The 24,596-nt window shown below is 38.7% G+C and overlaps 1 protein-coding gene across 1 annotated transcript in view; it reads right to left on the minus strand.

Moving 5' to 3' along the window:
* Window positions 1-23,807, minus strand: part of LOC136125100 (bile acid-CoA:amino acid N-acyltransferase-like) — a 40,412-nt gene extending 16,605 nt beyond the window's left edge. The window contains 3 exon segments of the mRNA XM_065879922.1: window positions 7,237-7,457; window positions 9,853-10,386; window positions 23,774-23,807. Coding sequence (XP_065735994.1) covers window positions 7,237-7,457; window positions 9,853-10,386; window positions 23,774-23,807 — 789 coding nt within the window.
* Window positions 23,808-24,596: the final 789 nt, after the last annotated feature.

Raw genomic sequence — 24,596 nt, forward strand, 5'->3', positions numbered from 1 at the left:
ACACAAAAGACCCCGAATAGCCAAAGCAATCCTGAGTGGAGCTGGAGGAATAAGGCTCCCTGTCTTCAGACTATACTACAAAGCTACAGTAATCAAGACAGTATGGTAGTGGCACAAAAACAGAAATATAGATCAATGGAACAGGATAGAAAGCCCAGAGATAAACCCATGCATATATGGTCCTGTTATCTTTGATAAAGGAGGCAAGAATATACAGTGCAGAAAAGACAGCCTCTTCAATAAGTGGTGCTGCTAAAACCAGACAGGTACATGTAAAAGTATGAAATTAGAACACTCCCTAACACCATACACAAAAATAAACTCAAAATGGATTAAAGACCTAAATGTAAGGCCAAACACTATAAAACTCTTAGAGGAAAACATAGGTAGAACACTCTATGACATAAATCACAGCAAGATCTTTTTTGACCCACCTCCTAGAGAAATGGAAAGAAAAACAAAAGGGACCTAATGAATCTTAAAAGCTTTCGCACAGCAAAGGAAACCATGAAGAAGATGAAAAGACAACCCTCAGAATGGGAGAAAATATTTGCAAATGAAGCAACTGACAAAGGATTAATGTCCAAAATTTACAAGCAGCTCATGCAGCTCAATAATAAAAAAACAAACTCAATCTAAAATGGGCAGAAGACCTAAACAGACATTTCTCCAAAGAAGATATATAGATTGCCAACAAACACATGAAAGAATGCTCAACATCATTAATCATTAGAGAAATGCAAATCGAAACTACAATGAGATATCATCTCACACCGGTCAGAATGGCCATCATGAAAAAATCTAGAAACAATAAATGCTGGAGAGGGTGTGGAGAAAAGGGAACCCTGTTGCACTGTTGGTGGGAATGTAAATCGATACAGCCACTATGGAGAACAGTATGGAGCGTCCTTAAAAAACTACAAATAGAACTACTATACGACCCAGCAATCCCACTACTGGGCATATACCCTGAGAAAACCATAATTCAAAAAGAGTCATGTATCACAATGTTCATTGAAGCTCTATTTACAATAGCCAGGACATGGAAGCAATCTAAGTGTCCATCAAGAGATGAATGGATAAAGAAGATGTGGCACATATATACAATGGAATATTACTCAGCCATAAAAAGAAACGAAATTGAGTTATTTGTAGTGAGGTGGATGGACCTAGAGTCTGTCATACAGAGTGAAGTAAGTCAGAAAGAGAAAAACAAATACCGTATGCTAACAGATATATGTGGAATCTAAGGGGAAAAAAAGGTCATGAAGAACCTAGGGGTAAGACGGGAATAAAGACACAGACCTACTAGAGCACGGAGTTGAGGATGTGCGGAGGGAGAAGGGCAAGCTGTGACAAAGTGCGAGAGTGGCATGGACATATATACACTACCAAACGTAAAACAGATAGCTGGTGGGAAGCAGCCGCATAGCACAGGGAGATCAGCTAGGTGGTTTGTGACCACCTAGAGGGGTGTGATAGCGAGGGTGGGAGGGAGGGAGATGCAAGAGGGAAGAGATATGGGAACATATGTATATGTATAACTGATTCACTTCGTTATAAAGCAGAAACTAACACACCATTGTAAGGCAATTATACTCCAATAAAGATGTTAAAAAAAAAAAAAACACTGAGAAAATCGTTGTGGGATCCCCTTTAACCTTTTTTGTACTTCATGCATTAGAAGCTTTCCTGAATTCTCATCACTCTCAACATTTCTCAGTCAGCCACTTCACCCTCATGAAGTCCTTTTGTTAACTGCCCCTCACATAACTCTTCTATTTTGTATTAAGCTTAACCCTGCTACTCTTCTCTACATCACTGACGAAGTCCCTTTTGACAGCTTAACACTGAGAGATCACCTCCTGACTGCTCATAATGATCTACAGGAAAATCTTTTGAGTAATGCTGACCTCTCATGGTTCACTGGTGGTTCTTATTTAAAAGGTGCTAGTGGCAAATATTGTGCTGGGTAAGCTACTTCAACTCCTTTGATGTTGTTGAGGCTGAATCTTTACCTATGGCTACTTTGGCCAAACAGGCTGAATTATACACTCTTACGTGGGCTTGTACTTTAGACAAGGACAAAACTGGCAATATTTATACTGATAGCAGATATGCTTTCAGAGTAACTCATGATTTTGAAATGTTGTAGAAGCAACATGGCTTCCTTCCTTCCAGCAGAAATAAAAATTTAAATGGCCCCTATGTTCAGAAATTTTTACCTGCTGCCTTAGCTATTATTAATACTTTGGGAGCATTCTAACCCTGACTCTCTGCAAGCTAAGGAAATCACCTTGCAGAAATCATTTCCGCAAAAAAAGGCTGGCCTTAAAGGGACCAGCTGCAGCCAAACCTTTGTCATGGTCTAAAGAGTTATTTCCCCGAGTGGTAACTTAAGAAAACTCGCTAGAAAAGTCCAAAAATTGGCCTCAGAAAAGGAAAAACAAGATTGGAAGTTCAACAATTGTTGGTTTGATAAAAAGAGAAACCTCTGATTTAGACCAAGTAACAACCCAGTCCTACCAGAGACTCTAAAATTCCCACTCCTCACCACTGCACATGCATTAAACTACAGATCTACTGACAAAATGACAACATTCATGAATCAATATTGGGGAAACACTAACTAACCCATGAAAAGTGCATACCTCACTTGTCCCACTTGTCCAAAATACAAGCCAGGGAAGCCTGTTCATACTGCTGCCAGACATTTTTAACTGCCTAATAGACCATTCGAGGTCTGACAAATGGGTTTCATACAACTTTCTCCACCTCAAGGATATAAATATGTTTTAGTCATGGTCTGTATGTTTTCACAATGGACTGTTGCCTTCCCTTACAGACAGGCTACTGCCTCTTCTGCGGCTAAAGTCCTTTTGGAAATTATCTGTACCTCTTCAATTTCATAGTGATCAAGGAACCCTTTTACTGACCAGGTGCTTTGATAAGTCTGTGCTGTTTGGCTGGTTTTACACATTTCACTGTACTTTCTGCCCTCAAACCTTTGGCTTAGTCAAACACACCAGTGGCATTATTAAGACTCAGTTAGCAAAATTGGTACAGGCCCTCTAAGTACTTTGACCAAAAACATTGCCATTGGTCTTGCTAAATCTCAGATCCATACTTTTTGGAACCCATAAACTCTCACCCTTTGTGACAGTCAAATGACACCCAACGTTTTAGCTCTTGCTTCTTTTGACCCACAACTGATAAAAGAAGAGATACTCCAATATTGCAAAGGCCTAATTGCTTCTATTAAAAATAACTATGTTTTGGTAGAGCAATCTTTTCACAGTGTACTCTTGGGAGACAAGGACCTTATGATTCACATTCTGTAACCTGGAGATTTCATCTACTGGAAAAGACACTTCCATAAAAGCTCTCTTTAGCCTCACAGGAAAGGCCCTTATGCACCAAACTCCAAGGAACAGACTCTTGGATTCATGTGACACATCTAAAGAAAGCATCGAACCCTTAGTAGACCTGCACATCATCTAGTGACCTGAAAGTAAAGATTTCCCAGAATTGAAGCAGATGACATCAGATGAGACAACTTTCCCAAGATATTCAGACCAGGCCTATTGGAAGTTTGCCAAATTTTGATGATGACATAATGCTTTAGATGATCTTGATAACATATGGATTTTAGATTAAAAGTGCCTGATAGTTGTCCTTCCTTGTTACTTGCATGGTACCTCAACTGGTTTCCAATCTATGCACTTGCCCTCCAGTGTGAGACACTACACCCAGGAAAGGTCCTTTCTGGCATTGAGGGACAAAAAGCTGCTGAAACTGGAAAACCTGACTCTTGATCAGTGATGTTTTCAGAGAAAGATCTTGATCTAAAGGGGCAAATGTAAAAAATTAATAAACTAGAAACCTCAATTAAATAGAGTTGGGAGACTAGAAGGGGGAGCTCTCAGGCCCCACAACAAAGTCCAACTAGAAGAAGAAATACTCCTCTTCTTTCCTGGCAAGGATTCAGCCAATGAAAAGTCACAGAGTCTTTGTTTACTATAGCTCTTCCCCCGCCCACTTCCTTTTCCCCTCCATAAAAGTGCTCTCTTTCCCTTGCTGTGTCGGGAATTACATGTGGCTCTCCATGGTTGAGACACCAAATTGCAGTTCTCTGCTGATCTCAAATAAACCCATCTTTGCTAGAGAAATATCTGGAGGTCTATTTGTTTTAGGTCAATAGTCCCGAAAATAACAGAAATGAGATGTTGATTCTATCCATCATTTAGCAAAACCCTACAATCTCAAACAACCAAAGAACTTCAATGGCCAGTGGGAACAAAGCATGTACTAATCCCACCCACACGCCCAGTTCTAGAGTTTTGGAATATGTAACTAATGTCCAAGGAAAATGCTCCTTCAAGAATATATCAGGTTCTACTGACTGAATACTATGGATTTAACATTGCCGATAATGCTGGTGTGTTGACTTAATGTCTGAAACTGCCACAGCCATCTTGTGACCTTGAGGAGAAGTCCAGGAAATTACAGAAATGTCAATCCAGTCTCCTCAGTAAGAAACTCCACTGAGTTTCCAAACTAAAGCTAGAACCACCTATCTCCAGATCTGTTACATGAGAGAATAAAATGCCTTATGTTGATGTTGTTTAAGCCACACTCAGTGACTTTTCTGGAAACATAGCCAGAACATTCCTAATGTATTCACCATGGGAGGAACACGTGCTAAAACTCAGGAGCAGTGTGTTCAGGTAACCATAGTAGCTCTTCATTACTTGAGTTTAGAGTATCAGATAGGAGGTAGCAAAATAAGGCTGGAAAAGAAAACAGCAGCTTGACAGGGAATGACTTTGAAGAACATGCTAATAAGCAGCCTTTACTCTTTTCCTAACTACAGAGGGGAATCAGGACAGATTTTTAGGAGAGGCATAAGATAAGGCAAAAGTACGCAGAAGTCAGATTATGGAAAATTTTATCTAACATGCTAGGAAGCCTGACTAGGAAGCCTAGTAAATTGGGAGATGGCTAAGCAAGACAGTAAAATAACTGTGCTCTAGAAAAACCAGTCTTATGATTCTGACTTGCAAAATTGGAGGCAGAAAAGCCAAGCTTATTGCAATGGTACAGGCAAGAAATAATGGTGCCCTGAGCTAAGCAGCACCAGCAGGGAAAAAAAGGAAACGACAATAAGTTAGTTATGGGTGCAGAATATGCAGCTCCTAGTTACCAATTTGGTATAGGAGAGCAAAGGAAAAGAAGGAGTTAAAGTTTTTGTTGTTGTTGTTCTTTATGGTATGAAATGTTGTTTTTTATGGTACAAAATAAAGTTTTCATTCTCCTTGAGCACTGGCCCCATACAAGGACAGTTTCAGAGAGTCACATCTCTTCTAAAGCCTTACTGATTCCCTAGATTTTCTTAGGAAAAAAAGACATTTTATTAAGTAATGTTTGGGGGTTTTTTCTTACTATTTAGAAAAATATGAATGAATGTACTATCTAGCTGACACAAATGTGAGAAATTCTTATGGTAAAGGGGAAACAAAATGAAACAAATTGAGTCATATATACACTCCATTTTTCATCCTGCATATTAAGAGAAGTGGCTTGAACCACCCAACCCCCTGCCCTTTGGGTTAAAAGAAACTTTCAAGCTCTGAAATTCTATATCAAGTTAAAAGATATAGTCACAGTTATGGCAAGGAGAGATGAGAACTCAGAATGGATTTGGCCATGGAAGATAAAGTAAAAGCCAGTATAACATGGATGAACAGAAAAAAGGTGACTCAGATATATGCAGGCTTTATCTAATTTACTTCTGGCCTTTGGCAGAACACTAACTCTTATTACAACTTCTGCCACCAAATTTTCAATTGGGGAATTTAGAGTCCTTAGAAGATACTTCAAATCAACAGATGGAGAAATAAGACTTTCAAGGAATTGAAGTATCTGAGGTCTATCCTCCTGCAGAAGAGACAGTGTGAAGCAGGTTTAATGGAAATACTCAGAGTCTAGGAAAGAAATCAGGTTTCCAGGCCTGGCTTAGTCACTAACTAGCTATCTGTGTGATACTGGTAGAAAGAATGATAGAAAAGTCACGCAGCACCTACAAGGTGACCCAAGCTAAAAGAGTATAAAGCAGAATCACATAACATTTTAATTTCTCATCTAAGCCAAGCAGAGGGCTAGCACAATGATAACAATGCCTATTTGATAGTTCAAGGACAATTCCATTATCTGCATCAAAAATAGCTATTTAAAAATTCAGTGCATCAGTAGATTGTCAGCAATTGTTGCTCATCTTACAATTGCAATTCTCACAGTACTTTGGTGATCCTTATATGAGAAAGGATGCAGTACAGAGTCTTAATTACTTAGACTGCTCCTTATTAAGAAAAAAAAATTAGCAATAAATAAGGGCTAACATGCATCGACCCTCTTACAACAGCAAAGCACATTTTAAAATTTAAAGGTACGTGGATTAGAAAGTACTATAGCATTATGTTTAAGACCTGTCAAGTAACTAAAAATTCTGACCCACTCTTCAAAGAAATAGATTATCTACCTGGTTAAGTATGGTGATTTAATAATTATCAGAGAAGGTGATAATAATAATAACTGATCAGATTTATTGAGTATTTAGTGTTGCCTGTTACTCTAATAAGCACTTGGCTTCTAGTATTCTTTTTTTTTTTTTTTTTTTTGCAGTACGCGGGCCTCTCACTGTTGTGGCCTCTCCCGTTGCGGAGCACAGGCTCTGGACGCGCAGGCTCAATGGCCATGGCTCACGGGCCCAGCTGCTCCGTGGCATGTGGGATCTTCCCAGACTGGGGCACAAACCTGGGTCCCCTGCATCGGCAGGTGGACTCTCAACCACTGTGCCACTAGGGAAGCCCTAGTATTCCTTTTAATTCTCACAATAACCTTATGAAGTAGTGTCACTACAATATTATTTAATAGAGGAAGAAACTGAGGATTAGGGGTTCTTAATAACTTGCCCAGATTCCCACAACCAGATGGGATGGAGCCAGAAATGAAACCCATTTCTGTCTGAATCCAAAGCCAATGCCTTTGATTCCATGACAGACACAGGCTAACTATGCATTTCATCTTTCTGAGCAGAAGACACGGGATACAAAATAAATCATGTGAATAATATAAATATGTAATAGAATTTCAAGTTCACTGAGGGAGAATCATACTTGGAAGTTAAAAGAAGTCACAGAATATCATGCTTATTGAAAAATAGGGATTGAAACTGACTGAAAAGGTCAAATTTATCTTAGGATGTCTCAGGAGAAAGTTGGCATCTTCCTCAAAATATGCCAAATCTCCTTTCTCTAGTTGGAAAGGGAGGTCTTCATAGTCACAGTACGCCAAGGCCAAGACAGCAAAGCCCTGACTGGCCAGGAGACTGGCTCGGATTTCAATCAGTCCACCAATACCACCAAACAAATCAATAACCACTGGGAAACGGCCCTCTCCTGAAAACAAAACCAAACCAAAAAAAACCACAGAATTGAGTATGAAGGGAAGGTGAGAAGACAAATATGACAACATGAAGAAATGCATCACAAATCTTAGAATTGATGTATAAAATTTCAATAGAATTTCCACATTTTCAGCCTTTTTTTCTGGGGCAGAATTAAAGCTGATTGAGTATATAATGGAGCATAATATTCAGAAGTTTCACTGGACACCATGTTCATTGACATGTTTAATCTCTACAGCCAAAGAGAATTCAGGACTCTTAATGAGTCATATCTATAGTGCTGGAGTAAAGACAGCCAAAGAAATTAGGCAAGGGCTTCTTAACCTACACAAATAGGCTTCAGGAAATCAGCGAAGGTCCTGAAATTACATGCAAGACTATACATTTATATGTGCATTTTACTGATGAGAGCACCCACAGATTTAATTGGGTTCTCAAAGAAGTATATGGCTTTAAAAAAAAAAAGTATTGAAATGATTATGTTAGCTAAAATCCTGATTTAACACTGCTCTGTTACACTCATCTGACTATACAGTGACGAAATTTTACACCAGAATAGGGATGGTCAGGGTATCATTCTACACTCACTGTGTAGGCAGCTTGCTTCCAAAATAAAGCAGAGCTCACATACTGAAAGTAATTTATCATACCCTTATTGGGGATATACTATTATTGTATAAGTGATTTTAGCTAAGAAAGCCTGATCCTATCCATATTTGAAAGGGGTGACTTGATTTAAAGGAGTACTGGGAATTGTCAAAACAAAATATTGCTATAAAAAAAAAAAAAAAAAAAAATATTGCTATATTTTCTCACCTTGAGAAAAGGAGAAATAAAGTGATACTGAATACATCTTGGTTTAAAAGTACCACTTGAATACATGAATAGGGATGTTTTTGCATATTCTGATTGACAGTGCTTAAGAGTACTGAGCCTCTTATTCTGGAAAAATGTTGTTGAGAACTTCTTTGAGACCTGACTCAACCGTTTTTGGCTCCACAGAACACAACCCTTTTCTGTACACCAAGAGAATAAGCACCCAAATCAGGAGACCCAGCACACACAATGTCTAAGAGAGTTCACAAATAGCACACCCTAAACCAGCACATCATCCCAAGGTGAAAGGCCTGAACTAATATTCAGGTTATTTTTAATAGATCTTTATTGGAGTATAATTACTTCACAATACTATGTTAGTTTCTGTTGTACAACAAAGCGAATCAGCCATATGCATACGTATGTCCCCGTATCCCCTCCCTCTTGAGCCTCCCTCCCATCCTCCCTATCCCACCCCTCTAGGTCATCGCAAAGCACTGAGCCAAATATTCAGATTCTTAACTGAATATTAGCGTCAAGGTGGTTTGTGCCACTTACTTCCTGATCCCCACACACAATAAAGCAGTCTATATGCTAAATACTGGGGGTAAAAATTTTTCAAATTTACCCAAAAAGGTGCATGGGTCATGGTGAATTTGCAAAGGGAAGCTTTTTTTCCTTTTACGCCATCTTACACTCTATGCTGTCAGAAATCACCTCTAACACTTCAGGTTTCCTTAACCCATCTCAGTTCTAGAAGGTGACTATTAAAAAAAAAAAAAAAAGGCAGGGAGAGAGAGGGAATACATCCTGATGATGTGACGGCTGTGTCTCAAATCAAAGCACATGTCTGAATAAGGCAACCTCAGACACACCTGAAACCTGGACCTACTGAGGGCTACTTCTGGGAAATTAACTTTGCTTCATTCAGTCCCCACAATAAACTCTGAGAAATGTACCAATAGATGTTTTGAACCACTTTTTGGTATGTTGAGATCACTATGAGAAACTGAATGTTCTGCAAAGTTTTATAGCCATTAGGGAGCATGTTATATTAGCTGCTGATTTATGGAATATCCTATAAATATGCAATATTTATGGAACTAGAGGGTATAAAGTTTCTTTGCATCTATAGTTCTTGCAATATTTCAACCCATTGTATCATCAGCTTATTGTGACAATCATGCAATGACCTATGCCTAAATTAAAACTCAGACATGACAGAACCCCCAAAAGAAGCTGGGATACAGTTCCGTATCAGGATGTGGGTCTTCAGATAGCTAGGCTTCAATGTGAATGAATTTCACATAAATCCAAAGCTATGGAAATCTCATAATGCAGGGACTCCATAAACTACTGTTATATCCTTAGCTCCAGAATTGCTGAGATAAAATTTGAGTTGGAATGAAGTTATCACCACGTTCTTGTTCTGACCCAAAGTTAACTCTGATTCTGAGTCAGGAAAGGAATGCTCTCTATTTTATCCACATCCAAGTAAACTTCTAGGAGGATAAGGGATTTAAAAGAGGAAAAAAAAAAAAGATGACAATAACCAGGGCAATTCCACTCACCTGGAGGGAGAAGGAGGGCTCCTGGATGGAGAAGGAGGGCTCCCCGAAGGCAGCTTTCTTTGACTTGAATTCGGGTGACACCAGGTGCTACATACCACCTCTCCAAAGTCAGGCTGACCTTTGGAGTAGTGATGGTGGTGTGGGTAACCATTACATCTGAATCATAAAGTTTTAATTGGACCTGCAAGGGGTTATTCATAACATCTCTTTTCAGCAGTTTAGTTAATATCTTCTCAAGTTTCAGGGACCAGAGGAGACCCATAGGGTGGACTCCTACACAGTCACCTCCAAGAGAAGATGCATGCTCTAGGTCCACCTCACCAACTTCACTGGCCCTAGAGTAGGCTTGAGAATGAAACAGGATTCCCTTTTCATCTTCCAGTGACGTCCAAAGAAGCACTATCTGAAATGGAGTCAGGTCTTTAGCTATGCGCTGGCTCATCAACACGAGTGCACTTGCAGGGGTAGCTGTCAGCTGAATCCTTGTTACAGTGTGGCTCCTTGGATGATTCTTCACTAATGCCTTCAGTAAACCTCAACACAGAAAGAAATATGGGAGAATGAAATAAGGCAGCGATAAGGTTAACGAAAAGTAAACTGGACCAGGAATCAGGCTGCTTGGGATTCAGCTCTAACTCTCCAGTTACTTAGCAAATACCCTGATATAATCTTCAAGTTCAAGATTCCTAGGAGTGTTCAACAAATTTCTGGAAGATATATAGCAAGGTGATAAGTTTCACAACAATAATGATCCAAGGCTGAGGAAGCAGCAGTCAAAATATGCATGAATGATATTAACACATCCAAGGAAAACATCACAATCTGCCATCTAGAGCCTTTGAAAAATCAAGTACAATGGAGAATAGGAGTGAGAGGTGGGGTTGAAAACAGGGGGACTTGATGACCGTCTCTATGTAAGAAACAGGTGACTCTACTACTAATCCCCTCCCTGAGTCCTGCAAACAGAATGCCTTGGCATCTAAAATTTTACCTACAAGAGCACAAAAAATAGAATGTTCTTTCAAAAGAATGAGAATAAAGTCTCTCAGGAGAACAAGGAGGCTGACATATTGCTCCCTAGGAAAAAAAAATACTCATAGCTTCCTAGTTAGGATTTACCCAGTCCTAAGCAAAACAAGAAACTGACAAGCCCTTCAGGTACACAGAAGTGTTTTTGTTTTGTTAAACTCATTAGATTGCCAAGAATGCAAAGAATCTAAATGAATTAAACTCTAGCAAGTGACAAGCTCCTCATAGAAGAGAAGAAATTTTCACTCCTACGTGGTGACTTTCAATTATGAAGAAGCAACAAGAACAATAACAAAAACCCATAGAGAAAAATAAAGAGAAATCCATAGAAAATTTAATGCACTTAAGATGCAGATCGTCAGACTAATAATTGAAAAAGCAAATTGCTGTATTTTTAGAAAGGTATTGTCAAGATAAAAGACACAGACAGATTGAAAATAAAAGGGAAGAAAAATATAGGCACAGATACTGAACATAAGAAAGCTAGTGGGGCTATATGTATATCAACTTTATATCAACTTATATCAAGACTATATACAGGACTTCCCTGGTGGTCCAGTGGCTAAGACTCTGCACTCCCAGTGCAAGCGGCCTGGGTTTGATCCCTGGTCAGGGAACTAGATCCCACATGCTGCAACTAAGAAGTTCACATGCTGCAACTAAAGACCCCGCATGCCACAATGAAGATCCCACATGAAACAACGAAGATCCTGTGTGCTGCAACTGAGACACAACACAGCCAAATAAATAAATATATTTTTTAAAAGACTATATGTAAGTGTATATATATATATATTTATTTATTTATAGCCATTTATGTCAAGACAAAGAGTATTACTAGAGGTAAAGGGGGATATTTCATAATAATAAAGAAATCAAGTCATCAAGAAAATATATTTTTAAACGTATATACACTCTGTAATAACAGAGTTTCAAAATACATGAAGCAAAATTGAAAGAATTTTTAAAAATCCACAATCATAGCTGAGAATTTTAGCAACTGTCTCTCAGTAAATGACAGTTCAAGTCGATTTTAAAAATTCAGTAAGATACCAAAGATTTGGACAACACTCCCAACCAACTTGATCTCAATGACATTTATAAAACACTATACCTCAAAACTGAAATATATATATTCTTTCTAAAGAAACCAAGTACTGATTTCTGCTTAGAATGTAGGCAGCTAGAAAGAGTGTTGTTCCATCAATAATAACAAGCAAATGTGAATAATCTTGAAAATCATAACTTATATTGAATCTGTCAGAGAGGTGAGGTTGCAGGGACACTAACTAGCCTGAAATGTAAGAAAAGAAGGGTGCCTTCATGATGAAACAACCTTGTAAACCTGCAGCAGAGCACAAGATGGGGCCTCCATACAAGCAGATAACCGGAATTCAGCTAAATTTTCAGTGAATTGCTAAAGGCTGTGTGAGCTAGCATAAACATAGAAAACACCCAGAAGCTGCAGACACAAGAGGAGTTTGCACCCAATAACAGGCTCTTCTTTATGTACCTCACCAGATGGTTATGAGAAAGATTGGGGTAGGACAAGAAACTGGAAAAATGTTTCCTGACTTGGGCAGTCCTGGAGGAGGGCAGCAGCCACCACTGCAAGAAAGGCACAAAGCCCCACCTGAACCTTTTTTCCCTGAGGAATAAAATCCTTAAGCCACTAGGAGAGAGGATGACCAACTGAGCCAGTTTCTTGGGACTGAAGCATTTCCCAAGATGCAGGACTTTCAGAGCTAAAACCGGGACAGTCCCAGAAAAATCAGGAGGAGTTGGTCACCCTACTGGAGAAAGAACACCAAGTCCTGTCACTCTCAAGGCACAGGAGACCTACTGTTGCTGGAGGCAGGAAAAAATGAATAGGGAAAAAACAAAAAGCAAACAAAAAAACCCTTACCCCTGGAGAAGGACAGGAAACCATCCTGGACTCAAATAATTAGAGGTCTCTCATCACTTGGAGAGGGCAGGATCACTGAGAAATCTCCACCCCCAGACAGTGGGGCACAGGGCTTGTCAAAGACTGAGGCTCATCTAGGATAACAGAAAACTATCATGACCTCCCCACCACCAGGCTAGTGAACACCAAGTAACAACCAACAACAGTCTACCATTTAGGGTGTGTAAAAACACGGAAAGAGACACTTTCTAATGTGCAGGCACACAGGAAAGGCCTAAAGTTGAGGGTGGAAAGTGAACATTGAGAAAAATCCTCTAGCAAACCTACCTCCTTCTAAACACAATGTAACACCAAAAGATTTTGAAGTTGGTGATTATAGCGAATATAACTATGGCAAAAATGACAACAAAAAAAATGAGCTCAACTCTTGACTAGATTGACCCCACTAACAGACCAGCAGAAGAGGTATTTCTAGTTCAAGATGTAAATATTTATATTGATTTTTACTGTTCTATATACCATGTCTGACAATCAATTAAAAATTATGAGATGCAACTCAATTGCAAAAATAAACAATCTGATTAAAATATCTAAATAGATATTTTCTCAAAGAAGACAAACAGATGGACAACATCACTAATTACCAGGGAAATGCAAATCAAAATCACAACTGTTAGGACAGCTATTATCAAAAAGACAAGAAATAACAAGTGTTGATGAGGATGTGGAGAAAAGAGAACACTTGTGCATCACTGACAGGAATGTAAATTGATACAGCCACTATGGAAAACAATACGGAGGCTCCTCAAAAAATTAAAAACAGAACTTCCTTATGATTCAGCAATTCCACTTCTGGGTATTTATCCAAAAGAAATGAAAACACTAATTCAAAAAGATATCAACAGCCCCAGGTTCATTGTAGCATTATTTATAATACCCAAGACATGGAAACAACTTAAGTGTCCACTGATGAATGAATGAATAAATAGTATATATATATATATATATAAAGTATTATTCAGGCATAAAAATGAAGGAAATCCTGCCATTTGTGACAACATGGATGGACCTTGAGGGCATTATGCTAAGTTAAATAAATCAGACAGAGAAAGACAAATACTGTATGATCTCACTTATATGTGGAATTTAATACAAAACAAAATACAAAACAAAAAACCCCCACTGAACTCATAGATACAGAGAATAGGTTGGTGGTTTCCAGAAGCAGGGGGTAGAGGGTGGGCAAAAATGGGTGAAGGTTGTCAAAAGGTACAAACTTTCAGTAATAAAATAAAATAAGTCCTGGGGATGTAATTTACAGTGTAGTGACTATAGTTAATAATACTGTATTGTATATTTGAAAGTTACTAAGATAGTAGATCTTAAAAGTTCTCATTGCAAGAAAAAAATTTTTTACCTACCGGTGGCAATGAATATTGGCTAACTTATTGTGGTAATCATTTTGCAATATATACATGTATCAAATCATTATGTTGTCTACCTATAACTAATATAATGATATATGTCATTTATATTTCAATAAAAAAGAAAAAAGCTGAAATTCAAGCACAGGATTTGATGGTAAAAGTAGCTAACAGCCAACAAATGTTCAACCAAGCCAGGTATGTTATGTCAAGTTTAGGACCAAACCTGGAAGATGAGATGGGGACATCTGATGGATGCCCCCAACAATTTTCACTCCCTAGAAGTTTCTGAACATTCTGTATTTGTTGAAGAGGCCCACCCTTTGCCCACTAAGAGCTAGAACTACCCTCTCTCCCTTTCTCCCACCCTAACATGAATAAAGACCATATACAGGTCTTCCCCCATAAGGCAACAGGTGCCTTTGGAAGCTGTCCCCATTCTGGCTACCAGGCCTATAATCAAAATTGAGTCACAGCATAACCTGGCTGGGGCTACGTAGGGCCTGATGCAGGGAAAAAAATGGACTATATACAAAAGTTGCTGCACAACCTAGCCAAAAATAAAAACTAAATAATTGTCAGACACAAGAAAGCAAAGAAAAAAAAATGGCAAAAGACAAAGCATCAACAGAACTAGACCTGGAGAAAACCCAGATAGAACAAGCAGAGAATTTAAAATAACTGTGATTAATATTAAATCTTGCTATAGACTGAATGTGTATATCTCTCCAAAAATCCATATGTTGAAGCCTTAATCCATATTGTGATGATATTTAGAGGTGGGGCTTTGGGGAGGTAATGAGGTTTACATGAGGTCACGAGGGTGGAGCCCCTGTGATGGGATTGATGTTCTCATAAGAGGATGAGGAAGCCAGAGCTTGCTCACTTGCTATCTCTCTGCCATGTGAGGATACAGCAAGAGGACTGTCTATAAACAAGAAAGAGAGTCCTCATCAGAACTCAGCTATGCTAGCACCCTGATCTCGGACTTCCAGTCTTCATAACTGTGAAAAATAAGTTTCTATCGTTTAAGTCACACAGTGCATGATAGTTTTTATAGCAGTCTGAACTAAGACAAAGCTCTAGTGAAATGGGTGGACAACATGCATGAATAAATAGATAATTTTAACGACAACAACAAAAAGGAAACCAAAAGAAATCATCAAATGGGAATGCTAGAAATAAAAATAAAAAAACCCCACAGCAACAGAGATAAACAATGATTTCAATGGTCTCATCCACAGCACATAGCTTGGATAAAATCACCAAACTTAAAGATAGGTCTAACAAAGAGGGAAAGAAAAAAAAAGCAAAAAGAAAAAAGGAACAGAGCACACAAGAATTGTGGGATGATAAGAAATCATCTAATATACATGTACTTGGAAATTCAGAAGAGAGAGATGATGGAACAGAAGAAATATTTGAAGAGATAAAGGCCAAGAATTTTCTAAAAATTGTAAAAGACATCAATCACAGACAAAAGAATCTCAGAGCAGCCCAAGCTGCTCTCATTTTTTTTTTTTACATTTTAAGGCAATCGGAGGAAGAAAAAAAACAAAAAATAAAAAACCCCACAACCCACATTACATACAGAGGAACAAAGAAAAGCTTAAGTATACTCCTTAACAGAAACTATGCAAGTCAGAAGAAAGTGCAATGACAAATCTTGCAGAAAGAAAGGTTTAAAGAACATAAAACGAGAATTTTATATGCAGCAAAAATATCTCTCAAAAATGAAGGAGAGTGGGAGGGAGACACAAGAGGGAGGAGATATGGGGATATATATATACATATAGCTGATTCACTTTGTTATAAAGCAGAAACTAACACACCATTGTAAAGCTATTATACTCCAGTAAAGATGTTTTAAAAAAAAATGAGGGGCTTCCCTCGTGGCGCAGTGGTTGAGAGTCCGCCTGCCGATGCAGGGAACACGGTTCGTGCCCTGGTCCAGGAAGATCCCACATGCCGCAGAGCGGCTGGGCCTGTGAGCCATGGCCACTGAGCCTGCGCGTCCAGAGCCTGTGCTCCACAATGGGAGAGGCCACAACAGTGAGAGGCCCACGTACCGCAAAAAAAAAAAAAAAAAAAAAAAAAGAAGACAAATGCATACAGTTTTGCAACTTCCTGTGAACCTATAATTATTTCAAAATAAAAAGATTTTCGAGACTTCCTTGGCAGTCCGTGATTAAGACTCCACTCTCTCAATGCAGGGGACATGGTTTCAATCCCTGTCAGGGAACTAAGATCCCACATGACACATGGCATGGCCTAAAAAATAAAAAAAAAAATTTAAATAAAACAAAATAAAAAGATTTTCAAAATAAGGGAGAAACAAACATTTATCATACTAAAACTAGTAGAATTCATTACTAGGAGACCTGAACTACAAAAAAAGTGTTAAGGGAAATTCTTCAGGCGGAAATAATATGACACTAGATAGAAAATTGGATGTACCTTGAAAGAAATGAACATCCCTGGAAATGGTTAAAATAAAAGCTAATATAAAATTTTTCCCTTATATTTAATCCTCTAAGTGATAATTGATTCTCTAAGACTCACCTGTCCAATAAAGTTCACACTAGTCACAGGGAGCTATTTCAAGGGAACACTTGAAATGAGTGCCCTACATAATTCACGGCATGGGATTTCCCTGGCAGTCCAGTGGTTAAATCTGCCTTCCAATGCAAGGGGACGTGGGTTTGATCCCTGGTCAGGGAACTAAGATCCCACATGCTGTGTGGCAACTGAGCCCACACGCCACAACTAGAGAGAAGCCCGCGTGCCAAAACAAAGAGCCTGCATGATGCAACGAAAGATCCCGCATACTGCAACAAAGATCCCCTGCGCCACAACTAAGACCTGATGCAGCTAAATAAATAAATAAATAATTCATGGGTCAAAGAAGTAATCATAAAGGAAACAGGAAGACATTTTTTATTGGAGGATATTGAAAACAAATTACCAAAATTTATGTGAATTTAGTTTTTTGAGGGCAGTTACCAGCCTCATCTGCAGACACTCATACTATCAAAGTCAGGGGCAGAATGAACTATAAACTCATGCTTTGTGGGTTCCAGCTTATCCTTTCTCTGTTCTATACCCATCTTCTCTTCCTAACTGCCTGCCCTACAAACTTCAAGTTCTAAAGCTCCATCATTAGATGCAAGGACAACAACCCTTCAGAGGCAGTTAAACCAGTTCCCACAATGGTGTAAGGTCAAAGTTTTAAGAATTATACACCAGTGGAGCTGGAGAGGCTGAAGGAAAGATTATTTATTGTTAATTGATACTTCAAGCAAGTTAAGTTCTGAAACTGCTACTGGATATGCCACATGTTAATCCTTGGGCATTTTTATAGAGAGAACTTGGTGGTACGGCAGAACCTGGCACTACTGCAGTTGAGGAATGAATAGGACAGCTTAATTAATTCAAGAATGAGGAGAGCAATACGCTGGTAGCTGAAAGAAGCGTCAAGGAGGAGTTTGCTTTGTGTCCTACTTTGGGTTCCTACAGAAGCCTACTTTGAGGTAAGAACTCATGAACAAGTAGTTTATTTTGAGGCGATTCTAGGAAGTGGAATGGAGAAGAGCAATTAGAAATATCCAGTAAATGGTTCATTGAGGGTTTCTCCTGGTAGTGGTAGGGGAAGGGTTGCGTTAATTTCCCACCACTTCTAACCTGCCACGTGGAGAGGTAAAGCTGAATCTGAATCCAAGTTTCGGATGTTGTGAGTCAGGCCTGTGCACTAACCACAAATGCAGGTAGGGGTAGGCAATGCCTTTGTATTTTGTTTTTAATGAGTGTGTATGTGTGTGTATTGAGAGAGAGAGAGAGAGGTAGATATGAGATGAGGCATGAATACATGCTGAGAATCAGCCTAGAGAGAGAGAAGCACTGAGAATCAGAATTTGATGGTGAATAAGACACTGTTCTCTGAAAAGCTTAAAAACAAGTGATTTTATAGCCCCAAAGTACAATATTTTACTTGTAAAACTATTCAAGAAATTGAGTACTTAAGGTCACACAAAAATACATGGCAGAGTCAGGAATGGAGTTCATATCTCCAGCTCTGAGTCGTAATTGATTAGAAGTTCAACAAGAATTTATCAAGGGTCTATATGTGATAATCACTAGGAAATTAGTATTTGCCCTAAATAAATCTAAAGATGTAGTGTTCCTTCCACACATTATCAGTTAAGCTTCTCTTTAAGTATCACATGAATCAACCAGTGTATCCATACAGAAAGAAATGGAGAAGTCATTAACTTTAGTTCAATTTATACTTCTTTTCAAATGTTATCTCTTTTTCCTTCATTCCTGAATTGCACAAATATGACATGTAGTCAACCTTCAAGAAATATTTTCACAGAATGCAATTCTAATGTATCATTAGTCTCACATTAAAAGAAAATCATCCTTCAAACAAAATAAAAATAGGACCACAATTCAGCTAAGAGAGTTTCTTCTGTAATATTCCAGGAAACAGTCTTTAAAATAAGAGAGAAATATAAATGGAAATGGGGGATATAGAATAAAGAAAAGTTAATAATTTCAGATAGCCTTTTGTTTTCCCTCAGAAATATAATTTCTGGCTTGATGTCTTCATAATCACAAGTCTCTACTGATATCCTTTCTAAACAAAATTCAACTGAAAAGATATACCCTTACCTAAACACTCTTGGAACTCCACAGCTCTCTGAGATTATAAAATGAGTAAAAAGACTATCTGTCCTCATGAACTGCTAAATTTCAAACACTGGAGTTAAAAATCAGATTTACTTCTCATGCAAGAGCTGATTTTAACCCACCTCCAATCAGACCAGAAGAGACAGCCCTGATTACAAGACAAAGTACCTGACTTTTTCTTCTTGAGCCCTTTTTTCTAGCAGTAAAAGGAAGAATGGCACTACCTAGAGCTGTCCTGGTCAAAATCTCAAATATGTCTTTTGAGTTTAACCAAGCTAATATAAGTGAAATACCAGGTTACTGCCCACTTCTTGCTCTAGTTTCCTATTAACTTTTAAAACTTATAGAATCCAGTCCCCTCCATTTTTCTCTCTTTTCCTTCTCTATGCTCTCTAAATTTTCCCCTCTTAGGAATAGCCCTTACATTTGCCCACATATTTTATTAATTTGTTTAATTAACAAATTTGACCTCTATTGGGCATATCTTTCATCTACAAATACAGAAGAAGTCAAGGGCTTTGACCTGCTACCAAAGGGTTCTGAACTAGCCAAGAACTACAAATGTAGTCACAGTAACCGACAAAATACTTTTTCTCGGGCACAATTTCTACTTTCAGAATTTGGCCAACACCAAACCTTCCACCAATTCCCTTCCCCTCTCAACAAATTAACAGGGGTTCTTGAACTAGCTATAGAATGGAGCATTAGTGGGATTTTTCATGACAAGAAAATAAAAGTACTATCTCCATAAAACTGTGAGCCCTTATTTATTTGAGGTGATGGACAAAGCATTTCAAAATTACAAACTTAAGGAAACTATTAGTAAATTTAACTTCCTTAGTTTTAAGGACTGCTGATCAGCCAAATACTCTATAAAAAACTTTCAAGCTCAAGCCACTAACTTGCAATAGACTTATGCTACACATAAAACTGATGAAGAATTATTAAAGAGAATACATAAAGAATTCCTTAAAAAATCAATTTATAAAAATCTCAGTTGAATGTAAGAAAAAGACTTACACAGGAACTTTACAGAAGAGGAAACACAGTATAAGCATGTGGAAAAAAAGGCTTAATCTCATTAGTCATCAGAAAAATGCAAATTAAAATCATGGGATATGTTTAGACCTACAAGATTGGCAAAAATTAAAAACTCTGAAAACAAGAAGGGTGGGTTAGGAAGTGGATCACCAAGACTCGAACTCTACTAGAGGAATGTAAATGGGTGCAACCACGTTAGAAAGCAATTTGGCACTATCTACTAAATGTGACAATACAAATAACTTTTGAATCTGCAATTTCATTACTAGGGATATACCCAAAAGAAATGTGTGCACAAGTGCATCAAGAAATATGTACAAAAATATCTATAGCAGCATTTTTCAAGATATTAAAAAAGGAAACAACTAAATATCTATTAACAATAAAATGAATGAATGAATTTTGGCATATTTATACAGTGGCATACTATAAAGCAATAAAAATAAATGAGTCACAGCTACATGTAAGAACCTGGATGAATCTCAACAAACTTAATACTGAGTGTTAGATGCCAGTCGTAAATGAATACACATAAATACACATAAATGAATCTTATAAATTTATATGTGCTAAAGTAAAACTATAGAACATACTTTTAGAGTAATTCTTCAAACAAAAGCAAGGAAGGGATTATCAAGCTTCAGGATTGTGGTTAAAAATTATTAGTGTAGTTCACATTGACAGACTGCAAGTAAATGGAGGAAAAATAACATACCATGAAACAGTGAGCAAAAGAAACCCAAAGTGGCTATAGTAATGTCAATAAAGTAGATTTCAAGACCAAGAGTACTATCCGAGATAAAAGGTAGTGATGACAAGATCATAAAAATCATAAATCCTAATAAAGGATTTCAAAATATATGGAGCAAAATTTGACATATTTAAAGGTAGGAATAGACAATTCCATAATCATGGTTGGAGATTTTAACATACCTCTCTCAGCAATGGATAGAACAACTTAACTAAAATCAGTAAAGGCATAGATTTCAACAACACTGTCTGTAACCTTGACCTAATTGCTATTTGTATAACACTAAACCCCACAACTTCAAGTGCACAAGGTATGTTCAGCAAGATAGGCCATAAACTGTGTCATAAAATTAATCTTAGTAAATGTAAAAATATTGAAATCATAGATTTTCTTTAACCACAATGGAATTAAATTAGAAATTAATAACAGTAGGATATCTAGAAAATCCCCAAATGTTTGAAAATTAAACACACTTCTAATAATTCATGGGTCAAGGAAGAAACAACATCAGAAACAGAAAATACTTCAAACTGAATAATCATGGAAGTACAATATAAAAAATTTGAGGATAAAGTTAAAGCTAAAAAGGGAGGTTTACTGTTTTAATAGTTATATTAGGAAAGCAGGTCTTAAATGGCCTAAGGCTTTACCTTAAGAAGCTAGGAAAAGAAGAAAGTAAACTCAAAGTAAGTAGAAGGAACTAATAACAGCACATACCAATGAAATAAACAATAGAAAAAAATTAACAAAGACAAAAATTGGTTCAACTTCAAGCTAGACTGGTCAAATTAAAAACAAGAGAGAATACAAATAACAAATACCAAAAATGAAAGATGGTTTATCATTGCAGATCACAGCAGACATTAAAAGGAAAATGAGATTATAACAACTTTATGCCAACTAATCTGACAACTTAGATGACATGAATACATTCCTTACAAAATAAAATTTACTGAAAAATTGTTTCAAGTAAAGATTAAGGAGACATGATAACAAAATGTAAAGCATGAACCAGGAATAGATCCTGGATCAGGGGGTGAAATTGCTATGGAGCTCATTACTGGGACATTGTTGAAATAGGAATATGAATAGTGTATTATTAGTGTTGCATCAGTGTTAAATATTTAGAACTTGATATTCCATGATAGAAGGAAGCAGAAATTTGATGGCAGCTGCAGTCTGCTCCTGTACAACTAAGATTAACACTGGAATTCTATGGAATCAGAAGTTAACTTTACTGACTACTTCTGAATTCATAAACCATTCAAGTAAAACCTTTAGGACCTTTGCACTGTGAAACAACCTAATTAAAATGAAAGTAATTGTAGATAAGATTTATTTCATGCATGCAGATATGATTGAGTTAAAGGTACCTGTCACTTTATACTGTAGGATGCACAAAACACATAGTAATGGGATTACAAATCAAAGAAGCAGGACTAAGTTGGCCATTCCTAGGTTTAGGGTCAAGACATTTACAGTGGGAGGAGCTTCAAGACGGTGGAAGAGTAAGACGTGGAGATCACCTTCCTCTCCACAAATACATCAGAAATACATCTACATGTGGAACAGCTCCTACAGAACACCTACTGAACGCTGGCAGAAAACCTCAGACTTCCCAAAAGGCAAGAAACTCCCCACGTACCTGGGTAGGGCAAGAGAAAAAACAGAGACAAAGGAATAGGGACGGGACCTGCACCAGTGGGAGGGAGCTGTGAAGGAGGAAAGGTTTCCACACACTAGGAAGCCCCTTCATGGGTGGAGACTGTGGGTGGCAGAGTGGGGAGCTTTGGAGCCACGGAGGAGAGAGCAGCAACAGGGGTGTGAAAGGCAGAGTGCAGAGATTCCCGCACAGAGGATCTATGCCGACCAGCACTCACCAGCCCGAGAGGCTAGTCTGCTCACCTGCCGGGACGGGCGGGGGCTGGGAGCTGAGGCTCCGGCTTAGGAGGTCAGATCCCAGGGAGAGGACTGGGGTTGGCTGCGTGAACACAGCCTGAAGAGGTAACTGCGCCACAGCTAGCTGGGAGGGAGTCCGGAAAAAGTCGGGTGCTGCCAAAGAGAAAAGAGACTTTTTCTTGCCTCTTTGTTTCCCGATGCGCCAGAAGACGGGATTCAGAGCACCGCTTAAAGGAGCTCCAGAGATGGGCGCGAGTCGCGGCTATCAGCGCGGACACCAGAGACGGGCATGAGACACTAAGGGTGCTGCTGCCACCACCAAGAAGCCTGTGCGCAAGCACAGATCACAATCCAGACCCCCCTCCCGGGAGCCTATGCAGCCCGCCACTGCCAGGGTCCGGTGATCCAGGGACAACTTCTCCAGGAGAACACACGGCGCACCTCAGGCTGGTGCAACATCATGCCAGCCTCTGCTGCCGCAGGCTCGCCCCGTATCCGGACCCCTCCCTTCCCCAGGCCTGAGTGAGCCAGAGCCTCCGAAACAGCTGCTCCTTTAACCCCGTCCTGTCTGAGCGAAGATCAGACGCCCGTAGGCGACCTACACGCAGAGGCGGGGCCAAGTCCAAAGCTGAACCCCGGGAGCTGTGCTAACGAAGAAGAGAAAGGGAAATTTCTCCCAGCACCCTCAGGAGCAGCCGATTAGAAAGAGAAATTTCTCCCAGCACCCTCAGGAGCAGCGGATTAAATCTCCACAATCAACTTGATGTACCCGGCATCTGTGGAATACCTGAATAGACAACGAATCACCCCAAATTGAGGAGGTAGACTTTGGGAGCAAAGATATATATATATTTTCCATTTTTCTCCTTTTCTGAGTGTGTATCTGTATGCTTCTCTGTGTGATTTTGTCTGTATAGCTTTGCTTTTACCATTTGTCCTAGAGTTCTGTCTGTCCATTTTTTTATTTGTTTTGTTTAAGAAAATTTTTTCTTAATATTTATTTTAATAACTTTATTTTATTTTATTTTACTTTATTTTATCTTCTTTCTTTTCTCCCTTTTATTCTGAGCCGTGTGGATGAAAGGATCTTGGTGCTCCAGCCAGGCATCAGGGCTGTGCCTCTGAGGTGGCAGAGCCAAGCTCACGACACTGATCCACAAGAGACCTCCCAGCTCCACCTACTATCAAACAGCGAAAATCTCCCTGAGATCTCCATCGCAACGCCAAGACCCAGCTTCACTCAAAGACCAGCAAGCTACAGTGCTGGACACCCTATGCCAAACAACTAGCAAGACAGGAACACAATCCCATCCATTAGCACAGAGGCTGCATAAAATCACAAGGCCACAGACACCCCAAAACACACCACCAGACGTGGACCTGCCCAAAAGAAAAACAAGATCCAGCCTCATCCACCAGAACACAGGCACTAGTCCCCTGCACCAGGAAGCCTACACAACACACTGGACCAACCTTACCCACTGGGGACAGACACCAAAAATAACAGGAACTACAAACCTGCAACCTGTGAAAAGGAGACCCCAAACACAGTAAGTTAAGCAAAATGAAAAGACAGAAAAACACACAGCAGAAGAAGGAGCAAGGTAAAAACCCACCAAACCTAACAAATGAAGAGGAAACAGGCAGTCTACCTGAAAAAGAATTCAGAATAATGATACTATAGATGATCCAAAATCCTGGAAATAGAATAAAACAAATACAAGAAAGGTTCAACAAGGACCTAGAAGAACTAAAGAGGAAACAAGCAATGATGAACAACACAATAAATGAAATTAAACATTCTCTAGAAGGGATCAATAGCAGAATAACTGAGGCACAACGGATAAGTGACCTGGAAGATAAAATAGTGGAAATAACTACTGCAGAGCAGAATAAAGAAAAAAGAATGAAAAGAATTGAGGAGAGTCTCAGAGACCTCTGGGACTACTTTAAACGCACCGACATTCGAATTATAGGGGTCCCATGAGAAGAAGAGAAAAAGAAA

The sequence above is a fragment of the Phocoena phocoena genome, chromosome 6, assembly GCF_963924675.1.
Source record: "Phocoena phocoena chromosome 6, mPhoPho1.1, whole genome shotgun sequence".
Classification (NCBI taxonomy): Eukaryota; Metazoa; Chordata; class Mammalia; order Artiodactyla; family Phocoenidae; genus Phocoena; species Phocoena phocoena.